This window comes from Trichoplusia ni, chromosome 20 (genome assembly GCF_003590095.1).
Source record: "Trichoplusia ni isolate ovarian cell line Hi5 chromosome 20, tn1, whole genome shotgun sequence".
Taxonomy (NCBI): Eukaryota; Metazoa; Arthropoda; class Insecta; order Lepidoptera; family Noctuidae; genus Trichoplusia; species Trichoplusia ni.
Genome location: NC_039497.1, coordinates 1,260,581 through 1,286,502, shown reverse-complemented (window position 1 = coordinate 1,286,502; position 25,922 = coordinate 1,260,581). Strand labels below are relative to the sequence as shown.

Genomic DNA, 25,922 nt, shown 5'->3' with positions numbered 1-25,922 from the left:
AAAAAGTGTAACTATTTAAGAAAATTCTAAAAAATTGTTTAATATTAATAAAATTAATGTTTATATTAAGTATATAAAAGTTCAGGTTTTAAAAAAGGACAAAGAAAACATTTAAAACAGCAACATTTGGAAAAGTATAAAGTTGACTACAAAAACGTGACACTAAAATTATAAATAAGAACTAAATTATCCTGTAAAAAGCAGTGTATCACGTCTACAACGACGATACAAATAATAGAAAAGGAATAGTACCTCAATTGCAGAACAAATTAACAAAAGTTATTAAAATAAAAGCAAAGGTAACAACATTAAACATCTATAATACGTAAACACTAACCTCTTCTATAGATTTGCATTCCTATCGGCAAGCAATAGTGAACGAAAATACATTATTATTAGTAGTTATAAACAATGCCTGTACTAAGATCTGTTTTAATTGGACGGTTGCTATTGTGGAAACTAGATGGCGCTGTTCAACACCCTCTTGCAGACAATGTATTGTACAGTGACCTCTTTTTCACAATAATAACAGTCCTGATTAAAGAGCTTATAATAGGCGCGTAGATTTCGATTTACAGTGTGTTAGTGAAAAGCATCATATTAACAATTTATAGAAATACAATTTAAATATTTTTTGATAAATATTCTGAGGCAATTGCAAGTGATTAATTTATTAATTTGATCTATTCCGTTAACTCCGCAACTATGAAGGCACAGTCGCTTGTGTAATAGGTTTCATAATTAAACAGGTATATTTACAAATATATAATTTAAATAGTAGGCTTTATATTCTCCTTGTACTCTTCCATTTATGTGAAATGGAGAAATGTATGGTTTTAAAATGATGACTCTCAGCATGCTTATAGAAATGGTTCTATATACAGAAAACCTTAGAAATATATATAATATTAATCATACTTTTAAAATGTAATATAAATCATGACAATTTCACAAGAATTAGTACTAGATTTGTTTGAAGTATAAAACATTAGATGTAAAAGTTGATTCATAAAATTTACTCCCCTAAGAATAAAGACATAAGTTTAGTAAAACGAATTGGCCTGGAAACTCCCTCTTGGTATTATTTACTTTTAGTTCTATCAGCCTCGGTTTGATGAAAACTTCAAAAATCTCAATTTCCAACAAAGCCCCAGTGCCCCCCTCCCCCATACCTTTTCCTTCCTCCGGAGGTCCCTTAGTACCTCCTCGATCTCGAGCCGCCAGCCGTCCTGCATGGTGTGGAAGCTCTCGTGCGGGGCGCGCGTGAACTCCGACTGCCGGATCCGCTCCAGCTGCTCCAGGATCACCGGGAACAGGGGACGCTCGCGGGGATTCGAGCGCCAGCACGCTAACGACAACATACAAATCATTGAAATTTTGATGATACAATGATACATGATACAGTGATGATGAAAGATCATATACAAACAAAAACAAATCTTACCTACAATGCACATTTTTTTTAATAACTTCGTAAATAACCCTACAGGTTTTTTAGTATCCAATCAAATTAAATGCTATTTATTTAGATTTTAATCCTACCTTCCATAAGCACCCTCCAGGGCTCGGGGCACGTGCTAGGGATGGGCAGCGTGAGCTTGTTGACGGCGACACCGTACGCCACCGCTAGCGCGTCGATCCCCTTGTATGGGGTCTCCCCCGTCAGCAGCTCCCAAAGCAGCACGCCGTACGACCACACGTCGGACGCGTGGGAGAATGTCGAGTGCTTTATCACCTGTAATGGTAAGCTTCGATTGTAGACGACAAATAAAGATATTGTAGTTTTTGGGTACTGGTAGATGAGGTACCTACTATTGAGAGGTGGTGTTTGAACTGATATCTATGTACGTAAGAACCCGTATAACCCGCCATTATTTAAATTGGGGAACAATTAAAAACCTGTCTAGGTCAACGGAAAGTAGTTCTGCAAAAAAAAACTAGTATTAATTTCTGTTGTAACCGCGACTAAATTAAGTGAATATTCTTCCATGTAGCAAGGTTTATATAAATTAAACCGTACACCTACACAATAGTTACAATATTTACTAACAATTAATTGCAAGAAAATAGCAGAAGTGAACACAATAGATCCGTACCGAGGTTCCGCAACAGTCGTTGAGAAAGTAGGTACCAACAATTAAAGTACCGAGTACTCGTAACAGTTGTTCTCCGCTCGGGATCAAACAATGAAAGAGCTATCGATACATGACCGTCAGTAATTAATTCATAACTAATGTATATTTTAGTTCACGGCCACGCGGTGTGGGCATCGATTTCGATCTGGCGTCACCTTGCGCACAATGTAGGAGTAACTTACTGGTCATGTGCTTGACTTTAAGATATTAGTACTCCGCTCCTACATGCTAAAGACTTGCTTAGGTAGTTTGCAAATGTAGGAATTATAAACCATCTGCTACCAAAAAACAATTATTTTTATCCGACTACCTTGTGATACTGTCTAAAAAGTAGTATGGATTAAAATGGGGAAGCTGGCGTAACAAAAGTGGTGGCGCAAAATGAAAAAGTTAAGTTACCGCGGCATAAGAAATACTGTTCCATCTACCTTCTAGTAGTCAAAGAAAAATGTGTTTTTTTTTTAGCGAAAACAGAACGAACAAGTACCATAAATGTATAAGTAAGTAAAATTTTTGTTCTAATGTACAGAATACCACATCTGAATTCATTCGTAGAATTAGAGATACTCATATGGGAGACATAAGTCCTCGCAAATCTATTATGAAGTAGATTCTTCTTACCTCAGGTGGCATCCACGCGTACGTCCCCGCGGCAGACATCCTGGTAGTCTTGTATACCTCTCTCGCCAGACCGAAGTCTGTGATCTTGAGAGTCTTATCCTCCAACTGGTCATCAGGTAATATGGCCTCGCTCAACAGAACTGGAAAAGGAGAAAAAAAAAAGATATAATAATTTCAATATACCAATTTTCTTAACTTTTCTAAGTGCAATGTGGATTAAAGACGAACGAAGAGAGATTTGTTTTTCTATTTAACAGAATTGTATGTTCGGCATTTCCATAATACCTTTACCTTTTTTAGTTCAAAATGCTGCTTTCCTATACTTTTACAGAAACAATATCGCGCTGTGCTTACACAGTTTGCACCCGAACGCTCCATAAATCGATCCCGGGTTATATCAAGTCGGTTGGCCGAGTTATAGAAGTGTTAATCCAAATATAGACGGAGTAGGGCACAAGCAAACATTTGCTTCGCCTTATGTATAGATCGGTAGGTGAAATTGTTACAGGGTATTTGGTACGACTGGTTAGATAAACTACAGGCTATGTTTAATCTTCAAAAATACTCATTATGAGAAGTAGAGAAGTATTTATAGTAACTAAACCTTTGCATCAAATGATAAAAATGTGTAGTACCATAAACAGTTAATCTCCTTTTTTATTGCAAACCCTTTCCCTGCGAGCCTAATGCGTTTCTTATCTCCTTAAGTATATTTCCGCAGCAAAAATCTAAGTAGGTAACCATAATAATTAAAAGATAAGCCTACAATTACGATTATTATGTTTATCTGGTTAGTCGGGCAAACCAGAGGAATTACGACGACCTAAGAGTAGTGCTATGGTAGTAAGGGCTGACGCCATTACGCAGTACAGTCCAGCGTCTCGCTTACACTATAGAAACAATTTTAATGTAACAATTGATAGTAGGCCCCCAGTACGCTTTGGATTAGTTTCGTAAGACTGCCTTATTATCGAAGTGCGTAATGCAGAATTATAGATAGTGATATTTTCTTAGTTATTGTAACACCATCGACTTTATTTGGAGTTGTAACTGATACTAATACTGATGGTTATAGAGTCGCCGCCTTTTACTTGTGACTTATGCTAACTGTTGGTTGGCAGCACACCTGCATAGTTAATCGGGATATACAAACAAGTTGTACCAATAACATTTAAAGTTGTATTTAATTGATATTCAATTTACTAACTGAAAATATTAAGGAATTATCTCATTTATAATTCTAATATAGCTTTTTATAATTAACATTCAGCTTAAGTAGTTTTATCGCTGTATCATTCGGTGAACGTGGGTGTAGCATATTTTTTACAAATACTAGCCGTAGCAAACAGTTTTAGAGTTTAGAGACGAAGTAAACAGTTCTATCGAAAGATCTATATTAAAAAAATACTGGTTGTTTTCAACGCGGTTCACGACGAAATCTATCATAATTAACTATAATTGCGTAACAATTTGTGTGCAAGCGTCGCGACTACCAATTAAGCGATCAGATCTCTTGAACATTATTCAATCGGACAAGGTTATCTTAATCGTGGCGAAGATTTACAAAAATAACCGGCCTTAAACGATTTATAGCAGTCGATTGGGGAAGGATAGTCGTTAAAGCACTTTGGCTTGAAAACAAAGAACTAACGGCTTTGACGGACTATTGTTACTATTAAATCAGGCTGTGCAATAGACCTTTGGTAAAATGCATCAATTTTTCCTATTAATCTCGGCTTTGTCCAATTTCTAATTTTCAAGGAGCAACCTTTCTACTTTCAGATTGACAGACGAATATAATTTATTAACTCTTTCGGACGATGCTCAGATTATTGGAAAGCTTTTACTATATTTCATATCCATTTTACAATAAAGGAAACATTGCAATCGACCTCAACCAAACCATATGGTATGTGATAACAGCTGATTAAATCAACTTGTGTATTCATGTGTAAAAATATTGACTCAATTGTTAAATGATCTAAAAGAAGACAGTGATCTATTTTTTCGAGAATTCGACATCACATTGACAGCGAAATTAAATTATAATGATTGAAGTATTGGTGGGTGGATAGAGTTGAGATATAGCGTTATAGATCTTAGGGATTAGCATAATAATACCATTGTCCACTTTCTCGAACAATAACTAAATATCAATTGATGAATGTTTTGGCCTACTTTGGACAAAAAACAGGAAGGAGGTAAATCCGGAATGCAAGACAAATGAACTGGATATTTAAATGTGGATTTACATTTGTATAAAACTTGCCAAATCTGGTTTTTATTTTTGATGGTATCGCGAGATGGAATGTAAACAAGAATCGGAATAATCCAACCGGTATTCTTTAGTCACGAAATTTACCACAGGTCACGGAGTAAATAAGGGTGGCTTGCCACTAGAGAATGCAAAGCTTCTTTCCAGGGCTATCAAATATTAAGTCGGAAAATTCATTGAATAAAACAAACACTCGATATCTAGTATGTACATATATCAGAACTTAGAGGAAGTTTGACCTTACTGAAACTAGAAAAGCCGGCGGTCTTCTCCCAAAACTTGATACAGCTGAAATTTACAAAACTTTGAACACAGCATAGTATTCCGACCTTCGTGTGGCAACGTGTTTCCCATGCCATACGTTAAAGTGACGTGACCGGCATGAGAAGTGGTTTTACGTAACGAGCTCATTGAAAATTGAGACTTCAGACGGTTTGTGCATTAACATTGTATGCCTGTACGTTGGGTATAAAGAATGGTAAATGGCTTACTGTAAAGCTGTTTTAGATTTACGTGGAATATTGTCGTCGACTAGTAACTGACAGACACATACAGTTCAACTAATTCAAACGGCAACTAGAAAGCTATAAGCTAAGGAACATTGTTTGATGTTGACCAATGTAACATTAAATGGGGAACTCAAATTTTAGTCAAAAAGACGCTATAAACACTTAACTGGCTTCACAAAAAGCAAACATTTTTTACAAAATTTACTGACTCTCCACAGTTTCGGTAAGACGGTAGTCAATATCATTTCGATATAATACGTATTCGGTATCATACTTCTCTACACAAAAGTCACTCTGAACAAAAGAACAACGGTCCCATCGATAAAATGACCAATCAATACCTATATCGATATACCGTTTTGTCGATACTTGAAGTATTATATGAGGGTACAACGTTGTCTCCTTTAGTCTTCAAGCCAGTTTCATAACTTGCTCTTGCATCGCACATTAATTAACCCCTCTTGTAAGATATTTATTACAGCGTGGAAGATTTTTGTATGTGCCCTTTTCAATCCACTTATGAGTTATTATTATTGTTGAGGTATTTTCCCAACATTAAACATACATATTTCTCTGGTATTTTACTTGGATAAGCCTTCATAATGTTTGATACGCTTAAAAATGAGAGCATATTAAAATGTGTATAGCTATTCATTTGAATGTTTCTTATCAACAGAATAATCAAAAGCCTTCACTTCACGAACTGGTACAGTATAATCGTCAGTCACACCCAGCACACGGAGTTCAGTCAATTCATACGTCCATCATCTCACAAACGGACAGGCGAGGTTGTCAGCCGAATGACAGCCGATTGTAACCAGCCGTAATGAGGATTAAATGGCGTTATTTTGATGAGCAATTTGTACGAAAACTCTGACATGACATCTTTGTGCTTCGTGGATAAATTGCTGGCAATATATCTGTTTAAGATAATTTGACTTGAGTACGCACAATGTTCATTTGTTGCAATCTGTATATGTGATTATATATTGTATACCGATTGATGTAATGATGATGACGGACTATTAAGAAAATGGGACTGCGTTAAAAGGTTTTGCTTCCGGAGTGCAAAGTGCTTTAAGTCCTCTCTGCGTTTTAAATCTTTGCATAAAATGGTTTTGTTTTTACCTGCAAAATGTATGATAGTATTTGCTAGACATAATTACTCCAACCCCTTAACTTGTTTCATAGTAATTGCAGAGAAATGTCAAATAGAGATATAACTATTTACCGCGAAGAAAATATTACAAGGAAAACTATCAAACAATTTTCATGATTGATCGATTTAAAGTCTGACGAAGCAAGAGGACACTCCCAAATTTGGATTATCTCAACACCGTTATTAAACTTTTTCCTACAGTCGCGCTGTGACATCATCGTTCAAAGAATCAGTTTCACCGATACGCCGTCAATGAAACGTGCGCACGCGACCCGACGCGTCATGAATTATTCACCGGGAGCGGCAGGATACAGTTCCGGTTCCTCTGTCTTGCTTTCGGAAGAATTTGAAAGAAAGTTTAGAAGAACTATCGATAATTTTATTTAATTTCTGTTGAACAAGTGAAGTATAAACTATTCTATGGTTATAGAAAGTAAAATTTCATACTGCCACTTTCAGAAATAAATTTTCATTGCAATGAGTTCATATAAAAACACATTTGAAACCCCCATGCTTAACAATATTGACATAATAAAGATACTCTGTTAAAAACATAAACAAGAAAGCCATACAACGATGTTTTGCTGCTATTTCTATATAATCCAATAAAAATAAAGATCACGGTTGCGGTAAGAAGGATTTCTTCACATTAGGTGGTTAAGTAAGACTGTGAGACAAGACTTCCAAGTTAATTACAACGTATTTTTCTAGCGAAGTGAAGCAAGCTTATAATTTATAGCAGTAATGTTTTTATACGATTCTTGTTGCCAGAATGCACTTTTTTCATGCACCAAGTACGTAGGTACAGAATATATCTAAATTTGAAATTCTAAACGCTAAAAACGAAAACACAAACTGCTGAACACTTTATTACGGAGATAATCCAAAGTGCAGACGCTAGGTATTTGTAAAATTGATAAGATTGAAACTTAAGACCGTTTCGTGCACTCTAATCCCTCGAGTGTATTATAGCTGGTACGGTTTTAGATTCCTTAAGAAACAATGTGAATTTGTGAACCCGAAAATACCAACGTCGGCGGGTCGGATCGAAAATGGACGTTCACCGTGGCATTTACATGGAAAGGGCGAGGGTGTATTGTTTGTGTATCACCTTATACATGTTGAGGAAATTTAACGTACCAAAAGGGTAGATAATATGGAAATAGAGGCTTGTTCAGGATGTTTCAGCCAATATGCGCGTAAAATGGCGGAAAAAGCGGTGTTTTTTTTTCTAAGTTTTATACCTTTCTTTTTTATGAAATTTTGGGAGGATACTTTCGTTATTATAAAGTCCTCAAAAAAGGTACTTTATTTGCCAAAGACCTTGTCGATAGCAGAAGGTTAAAAAGTTTTTAAAGTCGTTAGAACGGTGCCAGTCGCAACGAAGGGTTATTTTTCACACAAAAGTTGTGACAGGTCTCGTAAAAGTTCTTCATAAAAATGAATTTGAGAGACGCACCAACAGCAAACTTTGCGATATTCTGCGTTAAAAGTATTAACTCTGTTTGCAAAATACTAATAAACTGAGCTTTTCAATAATAATAAATTATTGTTCAATATTGTTGAACATTTTTTTTCTAAACCATTTCTTATTACTAGTTTGAAGATATATTTTACGATCTAAATATAAATATCTTTTAACAATGTGTCCTATAAAAAGTCAAAATCTCTTTCACAGGGGTCTTTCCTTTTCAACCGACTTAGAAAAAGGAGGAGGTTCTCAACTCGCCTGTATTTTTTCATGTTGCTACGTTAGAACTTCCGACTGAACGAACTGAATTAAACGTGAAATTATTGGCTGTCATTAAGTCCCATAAAAAGTTCAAATTGGCTTAGTAGTTTTTAATTGAAGCCGGTTACAAGTTTTTGTCGTTAACAAAATATTATATCGATATTGGTCTTAGCTGACTTACGGTAGAGTAAGTCTCAAAACCTAAGGTAGACCTAGAATTAGTTCTCGACAAAGTTATTGCTACGTGTATATACACGTATGTAGGTGTAATCAAACTTGAAGCGAAAGACACATCGCAATGGCATACCTCGGCTGTTACAAAAATATTTTTATTGCTCACATTACGGCGACAGGCGAAACGACCACGTTCGTGCTTGCCAAATTCATACACGATGCCGTGTAGCCCTTATACTTATATTTCAACTTATTCCTGAATAAATATGGACTTATTTGAATATTTTCTAGACGGCGGAATGAACGTTTGCGTCTTTTGTTTGCATTATTTTATATTTTTACATAACCTAGGTCAGTTGGGTATAATATTTTACCGACGCAGACAATAAGAGATGCAATCGTATCTCCCGAGTTTCCTATGTATAAGATTGTTCCCAACTTCATTGTCTTGCATCCAATTTAATGCTTATTCCGAATCTAGAGTGAAATACAGAAATGTTTCTTTTATTTGGAGAAGTAGGACAAACAATAAAGTTCAAGCACTTAAATGAAAAATTCAGATTGGAATCGGCGGCAAGTCTGGATTCAAGTTGAAATTTAATCCGCTTTGCAGTAGCTAGTGGAAATGGACAGGTTACCGCCAGTACTAGGACTTGCAGTTCGAAATCAACAGCTAAACTTTTTAAAAGAAAATCTAATTTTTTTTTGTAACACAGAGCTAGTATTCACTTGGTTCACGACTGTTTTCTTTAGGACGATTAGATAAGGATTCACGTGTTTCCACATGGTACTTACTAAGAAACACTCTAGTACTTTTCAGTTTATTGCGATAGACTAGAGTGGATACAGCTTTTAAACAAGGTAGACATTGCGATGTCCATCATACGATACTTTTAAATGCCTATTTTAACTGTAGGATCCTGTCCAAAAAAACACCCTTTGAAAGCATAATTTTGAGCATAATATCCTATCCTTTGCATATCGTAAATTTAAACAAGGAAATGGGTCACACTAAATAATTTTAAGGGTTCCGAACAACCGCATATAAAATTTTCGTTTGCACGAATAATGGTGATGGTAAGTTCTGTGGGAAAACTACCTTATAAATTCATAACACCTTGGTTCTTTGTAGGTCGACAGGGTGTCATGGCGTTGATAAACGACATCCTAAAATAAAACGTATTTACCAAAATGTTATTAATGGTGACAATCCTGCGCTATTACTTTCCCTGTTTGTTCCCTTGAGGGGAGTTTGTTTCGACCTTATAAATGGAGTTTAAATCCTTGTTTTATTGGAGGTACCGTGTCTAGGAGAGGCTTTCTTCTATCTAAGATTGGGTGTATTGATCGAACCGCATGCCATGAAAGAAACCCTCTCAATGTTGATGATACACACACAAGGACATATTGTCGTCAGTTTTCGCTACGTCATCTTCATTGTCAATCAGCCCGTAAAGTTCCACGGCTGAACAAAGGCTAAACCTCACAATGAAAAGAGTCGTGAGGGGATTGACACACTCGCCATGTATTTCAAACCGATTGGTAATCGACATCAACTGTTTTAGGGCTAACGAAGAGGATCAATTTTCAGCACCAAAACACTATAATTTAATTTTAAAACTATAAAATTGTTTCATTTTTAAATTGCACACGAATTCAGCTCGATTTCCGTTTTGCAACGGCTGAAGCAATGACATAGAAGTTGATTTTCGGGAATACGCTTTTTTGTGTTTTTGAGGCTATATGAGGCATTTTAAAACATAAAAGAGGTTTGAATGTCTGTGCTATGGCAGGCGTCAGGCTCATAATGCGTGAGGTTGTTTCGAACAAAACAATTATATCACGTGCAACACGGGAATGTGTTCTAAATATAATAAGTACAATAAAAACACGTCTACCACAATTACCATATGAAAGTGTTGTATTAATTATGGTGGGGAGCCCAGACAGCGTTGGTGGAGACAAAACCAAGTGCAGACAAGGATGTTCTTCAATTAAGCAGACGGTGCCGGGTGCTTGTATTAACGAGCTGTAGTGCGCACCGCCTAGATCTCAGACTCCTTTGTTTGGGTACCTATATAGCCTACTGTTTGAAGCAGCGTAATTTGAAAAATAGTAAGCACTCGTATTTAATTTCATGTGTGTACCTACATCTTCCAAATTATACGTTTTGTTGAAGAGGTCAGAACAGAAATCGCTTTTTAATAGCTTTACATAACGTTAAATGAAATGTCAGTACTTTAAATGTTGCCTTGACCTCCGAAATGTCTTTTTTTCTCTCGGAGTAAGCCTGAAATGAAATTCTTTAGGCGTGGGCGTTTAAGCTGGCAAAACAAGATAATGATTATTACCCTAATGTTTGGTAATATTTCCAGCATGTTTATTTATAGGCTTTGGACTATGGACTTAGAATCTAGTCGTTTTGATTAAAATAACGGCAGAAACCAGTATAAGATCAAACGAGAGCTATTTTAATATATTTAAGTGGTTGTTATGTATCTAATATTGGACAACCGGGAAACAACTTGAAAGTCTTCTCAGATTGAAAAAGAAACCCCTTATAGAACAAAAAGCTTAAAAGAATATCGCTCGGGTCGTATCGCTGGCAGGTAAAGTCGTAAGGTTTAGGGAAATACACGCCTTTGGAAAGAGATATCGAGGAAAAAACACATGTTACCTACTTCATATGTGCCTACCTATGTTATATCTGTATGCAATACATACTTTAAGAGAAATCTTAAGAATTTGTAAGATGCAAGTTATGTTCATGAAATGAAATATTCGGAATTATTTATTTTTCAATTGCTTTACTCAGTTATGCTAGATATGACTTAACATTACCGTTTAATTTTTCATTTGAAAGCATTATAAACTGTAGAATACAATAAACCATCGACTCTTTTTACCTACTACTACGTTTTTACTATATCAGTTTCTTATAACCCGGTCTTAAGTAAAGCAGGCAACTACTTAGTATAAGATTAATTAAAATTCCAATTGAAAATCCAGTTAATACCGTGCCCATTAAGCATAATATAAAACACGAGAAATCACAAGCCTCTTTCACCGCCATCAATCATACTACTTAGCAAGTGTATTCAAATTTTAATAAAAACTATCATTTATCATAATATAGATAGACAAAAGATAGACTAAACTTTGGACGCAAGAATTTTTAAAACAAAGATGATGAAGTGATGAATTTTGTACAAAGCTGGCGTCAAATGGCAAATATTTTTAATAGGGAATTTTGCAGATTAACTTTGAGAAGGAATAACAAGCTTTTACTTAAAGCACCACATTATATCCGTCATAATTTAAGCTAGCTTGATTTCGATCATGTGCTCGTATATGACTTGCGAAACCAAACTTGGTCTTAAACACGCGGTCACAAGTGGAAATCAAGCTGCCAGTATATGCCAGGGTGTCGCCGTTGACGGAAACCTCTAGGAGGACATCATCATCATCATCATCATCAATTAAAGCTAAAACGAATGTTTTTTATTAAGTTTAGTAATAGTGCGAACAAGATTAACTGAGCTCGATTTATTTATTGGAAAGATACCAAACTAAGATTAATTCAAATGAACGTCGTAGAAACGTTTGTGCTATGTGCACAGATCCTTATACGAGCAATAATAACAGTTCGCTTGATCTAACGGCACAGGTCGGACGTCCTTTGATGTCGAGAAGAGATTCTTGACGTGCAGAAAATACTTAGTAAACAGGAAAACACAACCTCATGCATAACTTAAATGTTACGACGCGATGTAGGCGTGAGAAATGTTATTTTAATATCATACCTAATGATTTATTTATAACATTAGCGAATTTTACTTTGCAAATATTCAAATTAGGACGTCATAATTAAGAAAGAAGTAAATAAATTAATTTTCGACTTTGTGGTATGTATTTCATTGAATCCTGTTCTAATATTTTAGGAGTGGCTCTGTTCCGCAGTTTTCATACTTCTTTTATTCAAGCAAAAACAACCGTACAGTTTTAATTGTTGTCTTCATATCGAAGCTTATGAATACTGTTTAAATATTGATTTCCGAGTCCTTAACGAACAAAACGTCACTAAACGTAGTATATTCTTATTATTTACGGTCACAATCCATAACGAAACATTTCCTTCCTCGATACAACCAGTAACTCAAGTATTCATAAACAAACATCACAATTATTATTAGAAAACAAATGAATTAATACGGAACAGATGTTCAATTGAAACAAATGCAGTAAATATTAATAATAGCGATTAAAATTGCGGAGCATTGTTTTATCAAAAGTTTAGTAACATCGTGGCGCCGCATTAGACCACCCACACACAGCTCTCGGTTCAATAGTACACGTTGATACGTATATGAAATTGCCGACATTGCCGTCTGTATGTTGATCATTTTTATGACGGCAGAATAGAGGCTCACTGTGCGTTTACGACTTTAAGTTAGCATTTATGTTCGTGTAGTAAAGTGTGTAATATAATATTCCTAATAGGGCGCTTTATGGATGTTTGATGCTACTGTAAATTTTGTTTAAGATCTTGTGATAAAATATTGTTACTAGGGAACAGTAACCTAGTTCGTGAGATTTAACAGTTGAATTTCTAGTTTAACTGTAAATTGCTACAAGACGATGTGATATCTTTCTCTTAGTAAATTATTGGTTCGTATTTAGCTGATCATGTCGATTCAAAGACAGCGGGACTTTGAAGCTGTACAATACGTAATCAACGACCGAATCATTAATGTGTACACTGATTTCCTAATCGGCGATAATGTTTATCTTTTTACTGGTCGCAATAAAATATACAGTAGGCTTTAAATGCGCATATAAAGCCCGTGTAAAACCTCATTAATAAAAAAACACTTCGTGCTCCTAACAAAATCAATACCAACTAATTAGACGCAGGTGTTCCGTTCCAAAGTTGGCAATTAAAAACACGACACGATCGAGCATGCTTTATCATTTATACTTTGCTAATTCAACTTTTATCATATTGATAAAACAAATAATCATTTGAAAGGTCTTTTATTGAAATATTCATTAGAAGCCAAAGTTTCATTGTGAAATCGGAAGTAATTGAAATTGGCCATTATAATATCGCAATGGAGCCAGAAAACAAAAATCTAGTTTCATGCTACTGAATCACAAACTTAAATCAAAACAAAATAAGATGTAGAAATTCGGCAATTTAGCAAATTACTCTTATGAATAATTCATAAAGAATGATGTAATAAAAAAAAAAAACTAGTTTTATTCTAGCTACTCTATTAGGTTCAAAAACTCGTACGCGTGTCTAGAACGAAAATTATTTATCTTGGATCTATTGCCAATTAAGCGTTGTAAAAGCTTACAAATGACTTTTTCTTGGACCATAACGGGATGTTTGTGCGGCGGGCAAAACCGGGCGTTATTTATACTTAGTTGTCAGGTTAGTTATAAAGTTGTATGTATTTATAATCAGGCGCCAGCGGTGACAGACAGATCAACAGCCGTCTGTTCATTCGGTCATTGAATTCTTAGGGTCGGCGCAGAATAATTCATTCATTGCACTGCATGACTTATAGATAAGCTTCTAACTTAAGTAAACGATTAGTTCATGGTTTATTAATCTCATGTTTGGTTTCAAGTTCGAACATTATTGTTATTTTTTAATAAGAACAGTACAACGGTAAACTGATACTATTTACTAAAAAGGATGTACCCACATTGATTAATTAGTCTACCATGAACGCACAGGCCCTACAGTAAATAAAGTTTCAACAATGTTACATTACCGCAGTTTTTTCGTTTGCTGTCAACCCTAGTCCTGTCACATAGTAACAACAGACAAGTTACACTTAGTCCGTTTTATTTATAGAACCACTTTGTAGCTATAGGTTTCTACTGTAATAAACATAGGAGTTTTCCCTTTACGTTCATTCAACTTTAATTTTGAAGGCTTTTTGTTAGTAAGGAGTTGATGGAGATAAAGGAGTAGCAAAAATTAATTTAATATTGAGGGTTGATGTTTTTAATGATTTGGAATAGCGAAAATCAGAACCTTTACTATAAATAGTTACAGGATATTGCTGTTATTGAGGGAACAAGTCGTCGCACTACAATTCGCATGCGGCGTCTCCGTTTCTCAACGACAGCAGGCCAGGCTGGCCTGTTTTATAGTTCATAGTAAGCGGTATTGAGCTCTAGTCTGATCGTTATACTTAGATAATATGCGTTTCGTGGTATCGACTCTATCTTAGAAAAATTCACGACAAAGTCAAATTAATCAACCGAAAAATCTATACCTCCGACTACCGAAACTTTGTTTCTAGACTGCCGGCAACAAAACGACTTCTAAATGAGCAGCCCATTTTCGGGACAGCGATGACAAAGGCCATTATGTAAGCATAACCGACGTTACGAACGATAGCACTTTTACGACGCCTGTAGTTTACCTCGCCGTCATCGTTGGCTCTAAAACCACTAACTCAGTAGTAAACATATCTATTAAACGTAAACATATTCGGTTGGAACGATGCTTACTTGATATGTAAGAAATGTTACGAGTTATTTCTGTTTGATGTTGCGTTGCATGCCGTAATTTTTCAGGTAATAGTCCTTGGGAAAGAAGTGAGGGTCAGAGACTTTAAATCAGAGACTTTAAATCCAAAGGTTTTTAGGATTCTAATATCTCAAATATAAAAAGACGAAGTAAGTTTAACACAGATATTACCAGAGAATAAATATAACTCGATTAAAAGCTCCGTCTAGACTCGAAAATAAGATTTCCCTTACAATTTTCTTCCTCGGAAATCTAGATGTCTGTGAAAGCAGCATTAAATTATTCTGTTGGTGAGGTTCATTCTCTGGAACATTTCGCTGCATTGTTGAAGACAAAATTAAATATTAGCGAAATGCCTGGATCTCAGGTGTTTAAATGTAGTTCGGTTCCGCTTCAGTTTACAAATGCAATTTACAGGTTTTACAAACAAAATATGTTCAAACATTCTTCATTTCGTATTACTATACTTTTTCTAAATCTTTCGTGTATGATGACTTGCAATTTTTGTTTAACCCTTGGGGGCGTTGCGTAAATGCTTAGATCATTAAAACTAATAATGTGTCTTAATGATGTACATATGTTCTGTAAAATGGCATTGTCTGTAATCATGGTATGTCCAGGGCGCGGCACTGACTAACGCCTACATTAAGTGACCTTTTTTATGCGCAAATAGTTATCGGCAGATGCGCTCGTGGTTTAAGCTCATTGATGCTCCTTTAGAGGCCTTTTAAAATCTAATCGCATAAATATTTCGAATACAAGTAGAAATCTAATATGGTAAATAACATTTTAATACGATTCCCTTATTCGTGAGAACATGGATTCTGCCACCTCGGCACACGAAGACATCTCGCACGACGCGTGTAAAAACGGCCACGTAATGGAATCACGCGCGGAAAAAATGTCTAACCCGATTAGCTTAGTGGACGGTTGAATTACTGCAGGTACTTGCGGTGCGCGGGTTCGTAGGTAACCTGCTGATAAAAGTGTTCGTGAGGCCTATTTCGGCTTCCTAGCCTGAGGTTTGATTTGGAAAGAATTTTCTTTTGTGTCAACTAGAAAATTCGGTAGTGTAATCTTCAACCAGCTGAAGCTTAATTTTTGTGTGTTTGATTAAAAGAATATCACCGTTTGCTCCCAGGACTTCTGGAACCGTTCCGTGGAAATTTATCCAAAAGATGTGACTGACACGGCGTTTGGGCCGTAAGTCCTGAAAATCTGAACGCTATTTACTGACAACGTCTAGAGTACCCTGTAGCGGTTAGATGCGATAGTGACACTCGGGGAAGGATGGTTACTGGGTGGAAATAGCTTAGTAAAGAGAGGATAAGACTACCTAGAAAAGGAACATAACGACAAGTTAGAAACAAAAAATCAAAACTTGATCTTGTAGGATCGAGTTTTTAATAGAAATCAAGTCCGAACATTTATAGATTGGCTGGAAGAATTCTATATTAAGGAAAAGGCAACTAATTACAAAAGTTTTTTTTGCTTCCTAACTACTAAAATAGATCCTGCACAAGTCATGCAGGCCAGGCCACAGGCGAAGCTAGATCACAAATGGCATCACGTGCAAAAAGAGGTCTGTTTACGTTTATACATAGACCAAGACGTAACTGGATTCTGAGAAACGCGAGAACAACAAGATCAATGTTCTGTTAATGCGGCGATCGTGAGTTTCGTTACTACAACAATGTAATACGGTGATTTTTAGGCAACATACGGACTTCAAATGTTCTAGGATACGAATTAATGGATATTACTATTCATATTATTGCGACGACATTTGAATATTGGTTGGGTACTTTAAGTAAAATATACGTTTGTAGTCTTTCATTTTATTACCATTATTCCTTCTTCTTATACGTTATTTTTAATTAACTTTCACGGCATTTCAGCAAATAATTACATAAAACCTAGTTCTTGTTGTCGGTATAACAATGTATATTAGGTATTAACGTCATTAATGAATTAAACGCTTATTTCATTTGAAAGGCTCACGGAATCGACTGTGTTGCATGTCTAAAGTATTAATTAAGCTACAGAACCCAAGACCTCGTGATCAACTCATTTAACGTATTTATACAAACTTTAGACATACTAAGAGATTTGCATTTAAATATTTCTTAGTACGCAAATAATGAGGTTTGACGCCATTTACCTGGTCGTTAGACATTTCTTTGGGACATCGAATCCTCGTATAAATGGTAATAGAGGTTTAATTGGTTTATAATTACCGGACAGTCGATTGATGCGATTACAATCGCCATAAATAGTCGGACGTCGAAAGTTAATAGTCCTGGTCCATTATGCCTTATACAGTCTTATCTTAATTGTGATTTTATAACAGATATTACGCTTCATCGGGCTCTGTTGATAGTGAGAAAACAAGTGTGTTATTACTGGCAGATACTGATCTTATGTCCAGCTATTTAGTGTCTAGACATAATACTGCAACGTTCCAACATGGACGTCGATTTTTTTTTGATATCTCCCTTTTTATCTCTTTTTACGTTGGTATTGTTATTATAAAACAGACTACACGAAACTTTACAATCTAAATGTTTTCGTTACAATTTGTTCCGTGAGGATACCCCAACAATCTGCACAGATGGCCGAACAGTGCCTCTATGTGTATCGATCAATACTCACTCCTTGGCACATCTAATGCGCTGTGAGAGCCGTATCTATAAATTCTTAAGGCTTGCCTGCCGTCTCTCCCACATACCTTATGGGGCACTCAAACGTTTCGTCAGGTTTCACCCGCGTAACGTAAACAATATCCGACTTCAATGTAAAATCGATCTTATTCGAATACAATCACGGTATATTTTTATACAATCTTTAGAGAAGTATGACGAAATAACACGCATTCCAAGCAGTCCCGACCCCTTACGATGCGACAGAGTTATTATATCTTAGAGAATTGTTTACTAATTAGTTTGTAAGGCTCGGTAGTTGCCTAATCATCGAGTAACACGCCTAAGTGAGTTTGAATGTCCCTCGGGTGTCACTGAGTGTCTCGCTGTAGGTAAAAGCTTTTCAGAATGTTTGTTGACATTGCTGCAGCCATTATACGCCACTCGAAACTCGATGTTATTTTAGAATACATTTGAATCTGTAGGCAGTTCATTGGTCTGTCGGTATTTGGTGAATATTATGTCCGCAGTTTGCGTGTAACGACGTAAATGGGCGTGGACGCGTAGTAGTGAATTGTTTGGTTTGTCTTTCTAACCTTGGTGATTGATGATGATATTGTTCATGTGTTGGCCTTACCTGTAACAAAAATAACTCATATTAAATAATGTAAATCAATATTATAATATTTTGATGGAGCTTTATTTCTACTCTAGAGAGGTGGCTTTCGGATTCGGATGGTTAGAATTGTTTATTCTAACTATCATTATTTATAGTAAGTAATATACTAAATTTGCAGGTATTGCAACTACAACTGACGCTTTCAGGATACAAAGCATACACGATGTTGAAAGAAACTAAGATTCAAATTGGTAATGAACCAAACATTACATTGTCACAGCCACGTAAAATACATTGAAGTCATTCAATCAGCGCAGACTATAAAATCGGAACAAGTTATAACCGTGTTGCAAAAATGACGATAATGTTATAGTCTGGAGGCACTCATTAATCTTAAAACGACTTCCAATATTACAACACAAATGCGGCAAGTCGCTAAGCATGTAAAATCGAACTCTTTTTTATTGCATATTTTATTTATGTTAATTCTAAACTTGGTAAGTTACAACAATTGTTATATGAGATAAAGCTGACCAGTGTAAAGTTACAATAAACGTTATTTAACCTAAATATATTTTGTTTCATTACGCATGTATTAACAATAACAATATAATTTCCTAAAAGACTCAGACAACCTCATAGTCCAGCTTTCTCCTAGTTCGTTTCTACCATCGTTACCGTCAATAGGAAAAGCTCAAATGTATTGAAATGATATTATTTCCTTTCATCTCCATAAACTAGAGTTTTTATCAACGCAAATGATTGCCCATATAGTACGGCAAAGCAAAGGGTTAATTCCACTCATTTGATTAGCTTTATACATGTTCTTTCTCTCTGTTTTTCGAATCGACTGCCGTAGTTAACCCTATTACACTTTCACTCATCAAATTCAAATTCAATATATCAGTCAAAGGAGTGTTAAAACGAAGATTGTTGTTTTTTTTACAAGAGTATCGCGAACCGGTGGCAGTGCCACTCCGAGCATGGCACGGGCGGCATCGGTCGGCCAAGGTTAGTGGTACCGCAGTGGAAACGACTGCCGCTCGTCACGTTTCTGTTTTAGATGTATGGATACAAGGGATTAGATTTAATGCATTAGTGTTTTATTATAAAAGTATTATTTACATGATCACAAACATTGGGCTGAAGCAGAAAACTTAATGGTAGTATTATTTCCAACCCATAAAAACATATCTCGAACATTTTTGGCAAGCTCTAGCCAGTTCATTTCATATTTTATGGTATCCAAATTGCAATTCCATTATCGGTCGATTTAACTATAAATCTGAAACATTACTTTCACATTGTTTGTCGTTCTGAATGTAATGTACGTCACTGGCGTCGCGTCTAGCAAATCAGGTTGTGTCAACTTTTAAAACTAAATATATTTAAATTTTATCACGCTAGGTTTAAACCCACGTTGAATTTGCTTGTTTGTTGTTTTGTATGTATAAGGTACCTAAGTTAGCGTAGAAGACCTTTAAAAACCAGTGGGTCAGGAAAGTGAAATTAATTTTATATTTTATTTTCTAGCCGTATATCCAACGAAAATATGCAAGAATATTACAAGGAATATTTTAACGATCAAAAGCCTGTAGGTAAAATGCAAATGTGTATACTGCACCTATATTATTACTAGTTCAAATTGAATACTACTGCATATCAAAGCCGTTCGAGTTGCTTGTTATTCTGACAAAATAAATAAAGCTTCAGGCGAAACCAGACATGTTGTTACCGTGTGAAACGTCGCTAAGGCAACACATAAAATGCATAATAATTGAAGCAATTTTATAAACAAAACGGTTTAATTTGCATCTTTCTAGACGAGGCGGGGCCGGGCTTCGAGAGGTCGGTTATTTTCTGTGGCTGTGAGAAAAGTACGCATTTATTTGGCGCTTGAAATCATTTTGTTTTAGAATGAACGTTTATATTTTATCCCTGGTACGATTTTTGGACATTCTCGTTAAATTGGGTGTCTTTGAGCATATGACTTGAATGTATGTGAAACGCCCTCGACCCAATATGAAATATATTTTATCGAAAAAAATCCACGCGTTTATTTCTGAACGTTTAAAAAATTACGGGAATTGCAAAAATCTTTCACTATATCAAACAAGAAAAAAATATCTTTTGATATGTTCGGTTACGCAGTTTTCGAGTGCCGGGCCAACGACACAGAACGGTGTCACAAAACTGAGAGTCACCGTGACATTAGGTTTTAGAGTATCACGGTAAACGCGTAAATAATCGTCTCGCCGTCCTCTTTTTGATTTGTTTTTATTTACAGGTGAATTATTGTACTTTGGACTCTAGTCAGTCTCGCACTGATGTTGTTGCTGGAAACTTGAATACCCCAGAAATTGCGTGTTGTAGATAGATTTCTTGCATTGATTAGCAATTTTGTAATTTAAAGCCTTGAAATAAGTATTCGTTAGTTAAATGATTCGGTGCAGAATATTATAGAATGCGGGAATCCGTTGCAGAGTATTGTAGGATGCGGGTAAGTCCTCAACTTATCTAGGAAGTATTTTTAAATTGAGACCTCAATCAAAAAACAAATCAATAAATTGCACAAAAATCAATTTTTACAAACATCCTGTCATAAATTAATTCAATGACACATTTTCTTGGAAGATAAAATTAATGATAAAAACTAATGATAAAACTGAATGTATATCCTGAAGAGACCCGATCAACTACAAAGTCAGTAGCTGTTTGAACAAGGCACATCTTCACGTGAAGGTTAAGCACACATCTTCTAGTCTTGATGGGCCGCTCGCCAATTTTTTGCGCGGCACGTTCAAGCGCTGCCTAACTCCTAACGGTTCAATTGGAAATTACTTAACGAAGAAACATGGTAATACAATCTTTTTTTCCTTATCGTTAGATATGTTCAATTGTGGAAGATAAAGCTAATTTGGTTAAATAGTACTCATTACCGGCACACTTCGTAAATGAGAGTGAAGACTTGATGCTAGGATATTATGGACTTTGCCTTCATCTTGTCTTGTCTTTGCTTACCAAGAACAAATCTTCATGACTATCGTTAATCAAAATAATGAGGATTACTCATAGATACGAGGTAAAGACAAATCAATGAATGCAACTAATACGGATTTCCTTCTAATACTTTTACCTACTATATTTAAGAAAACCGTTAAGATATATGGTAGCCACGTGTTAAAACAAATCAGCCTCACAGAGAATGCTGTTCATACTCTTAATATAAACGTTTACTCACAGGATGAGTACTACAACCACTAGAAGCAATGGCGTAACCGTAATCAATTCATATCAAAACATCAAATACATAATCAGAGTAATTGCTACCGCATTACTGATTCATTGCAATACAAACACGTTTTAGCCATAACGAAAGCTGGTATTAATGCTAACGTTGAGATAAAATCCTCATAAGAGAACATTGTAAGTACCTAATACCGTCTGGATTGTTTTGACATGACCATAAAATATGATATCGCCTCCCAGTCTACCACTTGTCTCGTACAGTCAAGGTCGGTCTTCGCACATTGGACGCTTAGATTCTAAGAATTTGTTGAAAAACACGTGAGATATCGTTAGTACTGCGTAAATATTTCTGGTTTATATTAAGATAACGTTATTTATGTTAAACCCTGAACAAATCTACAGTTCATTACTATTTCCTTGCTATTTGCGGTCTCTAGCGGATGGTAACCAAGACATTTTTTTTAATACCAATTTCATAGTACTACCAATACAGCTCTAGCTACTTAAATGTAAAAAACACAGTAGGTACACACGTGTTAAAAATACTTATAAAGGATTAATCATCATGATAAGTTGATAGCTAGTGATAAAAAAAATACAACTTGGACATTGCAAAGAATATACATTTAAATCCTTCTTATATGACAGCACGGTTTCGTCAGTAGGGCAGCCGTTTAAACTGTGACGCCATTAATATTCTATACGTCTACTCACGAAACTTAGCAAGATTGGTCAGTGGAAAGTGATTTCTTCCGCGGTGAATCATCAAGATTTAAAAACACATCGCTTTCTGCATGACTCAGCCTAGACAGGTTTCGTACATTTGGACCACTTGAGTCCCTGTACGATTGTGGCTGCTGACTCGTTATTTATAGATTACAACGAATTGTTAGTGGATTTGGTCATGTGTTGTCGGTATTGCTCTAGTAGTAAGAATTAGTAATAACAAGATAACGAGATTTCTTATGAACAAGTTATGAAAGTCATTAGCATCTAAGAATCATGGTTGGAAGGTTATCATTAGTGTTCTTGGTTAAACGTCAGTGGCAAAATTCCTAAAAGGTTAGACGGATTTATTTATGCATCATATGAGATCTAGAAGAAACACATTAAAATCCACATATTTTAAATAGTATTGTCCAGTTATTTAGTGTACATTACAAAACCAAGACCATATACAATCACAAGCCACGCAATTCAGCAAATTATTAAGGAAAATTGAATATTGAAATATCAAATTCTGGTCCATTAAAAGGTCGTAAAAACTCAATTAGGGACCCGAAAGGCGTTTCCTTTTTTTAATCAACGCCAATTTTGGGTTGCGGCGGACAATTTGACTGCAGACAGGCCATAATATTGTTTGATGATACCTAATCAACTGCAGTTCAGACGTATCCATATATCCTTTCATCGAAATGTTAACGGTAGGTTGCCCAGATTAATGTCAGTAACATGGACGGAGACAATGAACTTTATTACTTGTAAATACCAAGTAATAATCATATATCAAGCCTTTTTATATTAATGATAATGTCGTTTTGTTTCACACGAAGCGATTGCCGCAACAGTTTCGACACCTGAATAATACTACGAGATACTGTAGTAACAAAATTAAGACAATAATATTCTATCGTTGGACCGGTCTGAGTTGTTTTATTTGAATAAATCTTTTGCATTATTTCGACACAACAAATGCGTAAATAAACACAAATACTTAGAGAGTTGTGGCTGCACAGAAACTGATTATCCGATAAAGATAGAAGCGTGGGTGTAACAAACACTCGTACCGCAACGGCAATAACTTAAACGAAATATGTAGTAGGCTAGCACATCCGTATTAGACGGTCAGAGGGCGAACCTGAACTTACATGTGATATTATTACAATTGTGTAATAAAGACACCGCTATGCGTCGTGTAGTGCGGTGTAGTGTAGTAGTTTAGTTTTCTTGAGGCTTTTTGCGTCAAAACAATAAAAAAATACAATTACTCGTCTAATTCTGTATATTTCATGGCATTTGCTTATGGAACTTTTGCTCTTACCGCTAAAATAAAAAGATACCTACTTGCAAACAGCGACACGTGTTAGTAACGATTTCATGTTAACGACTGTAAAGTACGAGTATAATCTACGTAATAAAATTAACAAAACAAAACGGTTTACATTTGAACTGTATGTGCTATTTAAGTAGGTAATTTAGATATAAGAAATAGCCACATAGTTACAGATTAATTGAGCCTAGCCACATTACACCGTTATCTGCGACTGCAGTCGATACCTTGCAGATTACGGTAATTTGTTTAAATGTATTCTAAAAATAACGTTTATACTTGAGATATGTACATTCTATGTTTATTATGTACGTCATATAAATAGTTACATTTTGACCTTAACAATAAAACAACAGCTTTATGATTAGATGAGTAATGTTTAGATTAGTTATTCCTTTTTGACATGCGTTCACCTGTAACTTCAGTAACAAAATCAGATTTACGATCTGCCATAATTGTTTAAAAACATCTACAAATTTATTTCCAGCAAGTCTTCAGTGGAATTCTGTTGTTTAATCTACTTTTGTGCCCTGGCCCCATACAAGTTTATTATATTTTATTCTATTCAGAAGCCTTGTAAATTCGATAGCGTTTAGGACTTGTTGTCGGCCAACTCAATATTCTGTTATTACAGTTTGTCTGTCGTCGATAAGATCCACGTAATCCGGTATTACCGGTGCACGTAATATCTCTCATGAATATACATCGAACATTAGTCGGATTTAAGTAACAAGTATTTGGGTCCCACGGTACCTTCCATCTCATTTGCAACCTCGAATGGCAGTCTGATTTTGGCAGCTAATATGTGTAGCCTGATACTTGTCAATTTAGGTCGAGATTACCATACTTGCTTTGGAATATTGAACTTTGTTATTAATGCATGTGTGTCATTATAGTTTCTTGGATTAATATTTGAGTTTTGCTTAGTTTGTAGTAATCTGATACGAGTAATTTCATAAAAAAAACAAAGTCTACTCGGTTAATGCTAAGGGCATTTTAGTGACAAACGAAATGTATCGTTAATGACAGCGCAATTAAGTAATTTATTGTTCTCGAGGCATCGCACTGACTGGGTCAGTCACCCACTATTGAATGCCGCGTAGGCGTCTAAAGTTTGAAAGCGTATTAAAAATGAAGTGATCGTTTTGTTAAAACCGTAGGTACTTACGCTTTTAAGGTTAAATCCCTTGTTATTTTGAGGCATACAACATATAAACCCGTTAGATCAAATCAAAGAATTCGAGTCCAATCAGCGAATGATACATTCGTAGCTTGTGGTACAAACAATAAAAAATTGAATTGTAATTTTGAGCTGCAGCCAGTGTCACTTGTACAAACGTAGGTATTTGTGATACGATGGAACCTGCGTCTGGCGGAGTCGATCGGGCACACGTCTACAACACTGGGTTTACCCGTAATCGGCCGCTTTGTATAACATTCACAGAATGCTAAACATGATTCAGGAAGCGTAGTTGACGATACTACTAATAACTTTAATATTATGTGAACTACATATGAGTATAGTATGGGTGAATCTTGAATTTTGCCGTGGAGATCTTAATCCTTAAAGTCACATAGGTATGTTCACTGAATATTAGAGGACAAAGTCCTATTATGGCGGTTATTATTTTAGTAAAACGACAAAAGAGTTTAAATTTAATGTTTTGTTTGTGAGGACGGCAATTATCGAACAAAGCAGATACGTGGAAATAGCGGTACGTTTGCGAATAATGAACTTGTTTACGGAAAAGTATGCACAAAATCTAGAAAGCCTTGTCCACTGATGTATGCTGTTTCGACATACTACTTAATTTTTTCTTAGAATTTTTGAGGCAGAGAATATATTACTAACTTGAATTTAAATAAGCACCTATACATTAGTACAATTTATCCAACTTGGTTTACCTTGTATAGTTCGCTGTGAGGTGCAATATTTCTAAAAGGTAACCTACAAATCACTTTTTTATAATTAATCATAGGTTTTTACTGATCCAATTGTGTATTCATAAAAATATGAGTGTCTTGTAATGATTTACATTTTGACAAGGTAATATTGATGTATTCAAAGAAAATGTACAACTTAACAGTTTATACTCAATCATTGGACAGTCATATTTACTTCAATAACTAAAACAAAACGCCTTACATCTAGGTATTCTACCGAATGACATTGAGGCTGACAACGATTGTCCAAGACCAATCTATTACAG

The 25,922-nt window shown here is 35.5% G+C and overlaps 1 protein-coding gene across 1 annotated transcript in view; it reads right to left on the bottom strand.

Moving 5' to 3' along the window:
* LOC113503983 (mitogen-activated protein kinase kinase kinase 11-like) overlaps positions 1–25,922 on the bottom strand; it is a 50,542-nt gene that overhangs the window by 10,812 nt on the left and 13,808 nt on the right. The window contains exons 2-4 of the mRNA XM_026886128.1: positions 2,757–2,896; positions 1,543–1,735; positions 1,173–1,348 (exon numbers count right to left, since the gene is read on the bottom strand). Coding sequence (XP_026741929.1) covers positions 1,173–1,348; positions 1,543–1,735; positions 2,757–2,896 — 509 coding nt within the window. The remainder of the gene's footprint in view (positions 1–1,172; positions 1,349–1,542; positions 1,736–2,756; positions 2,897–25,922) is intronic.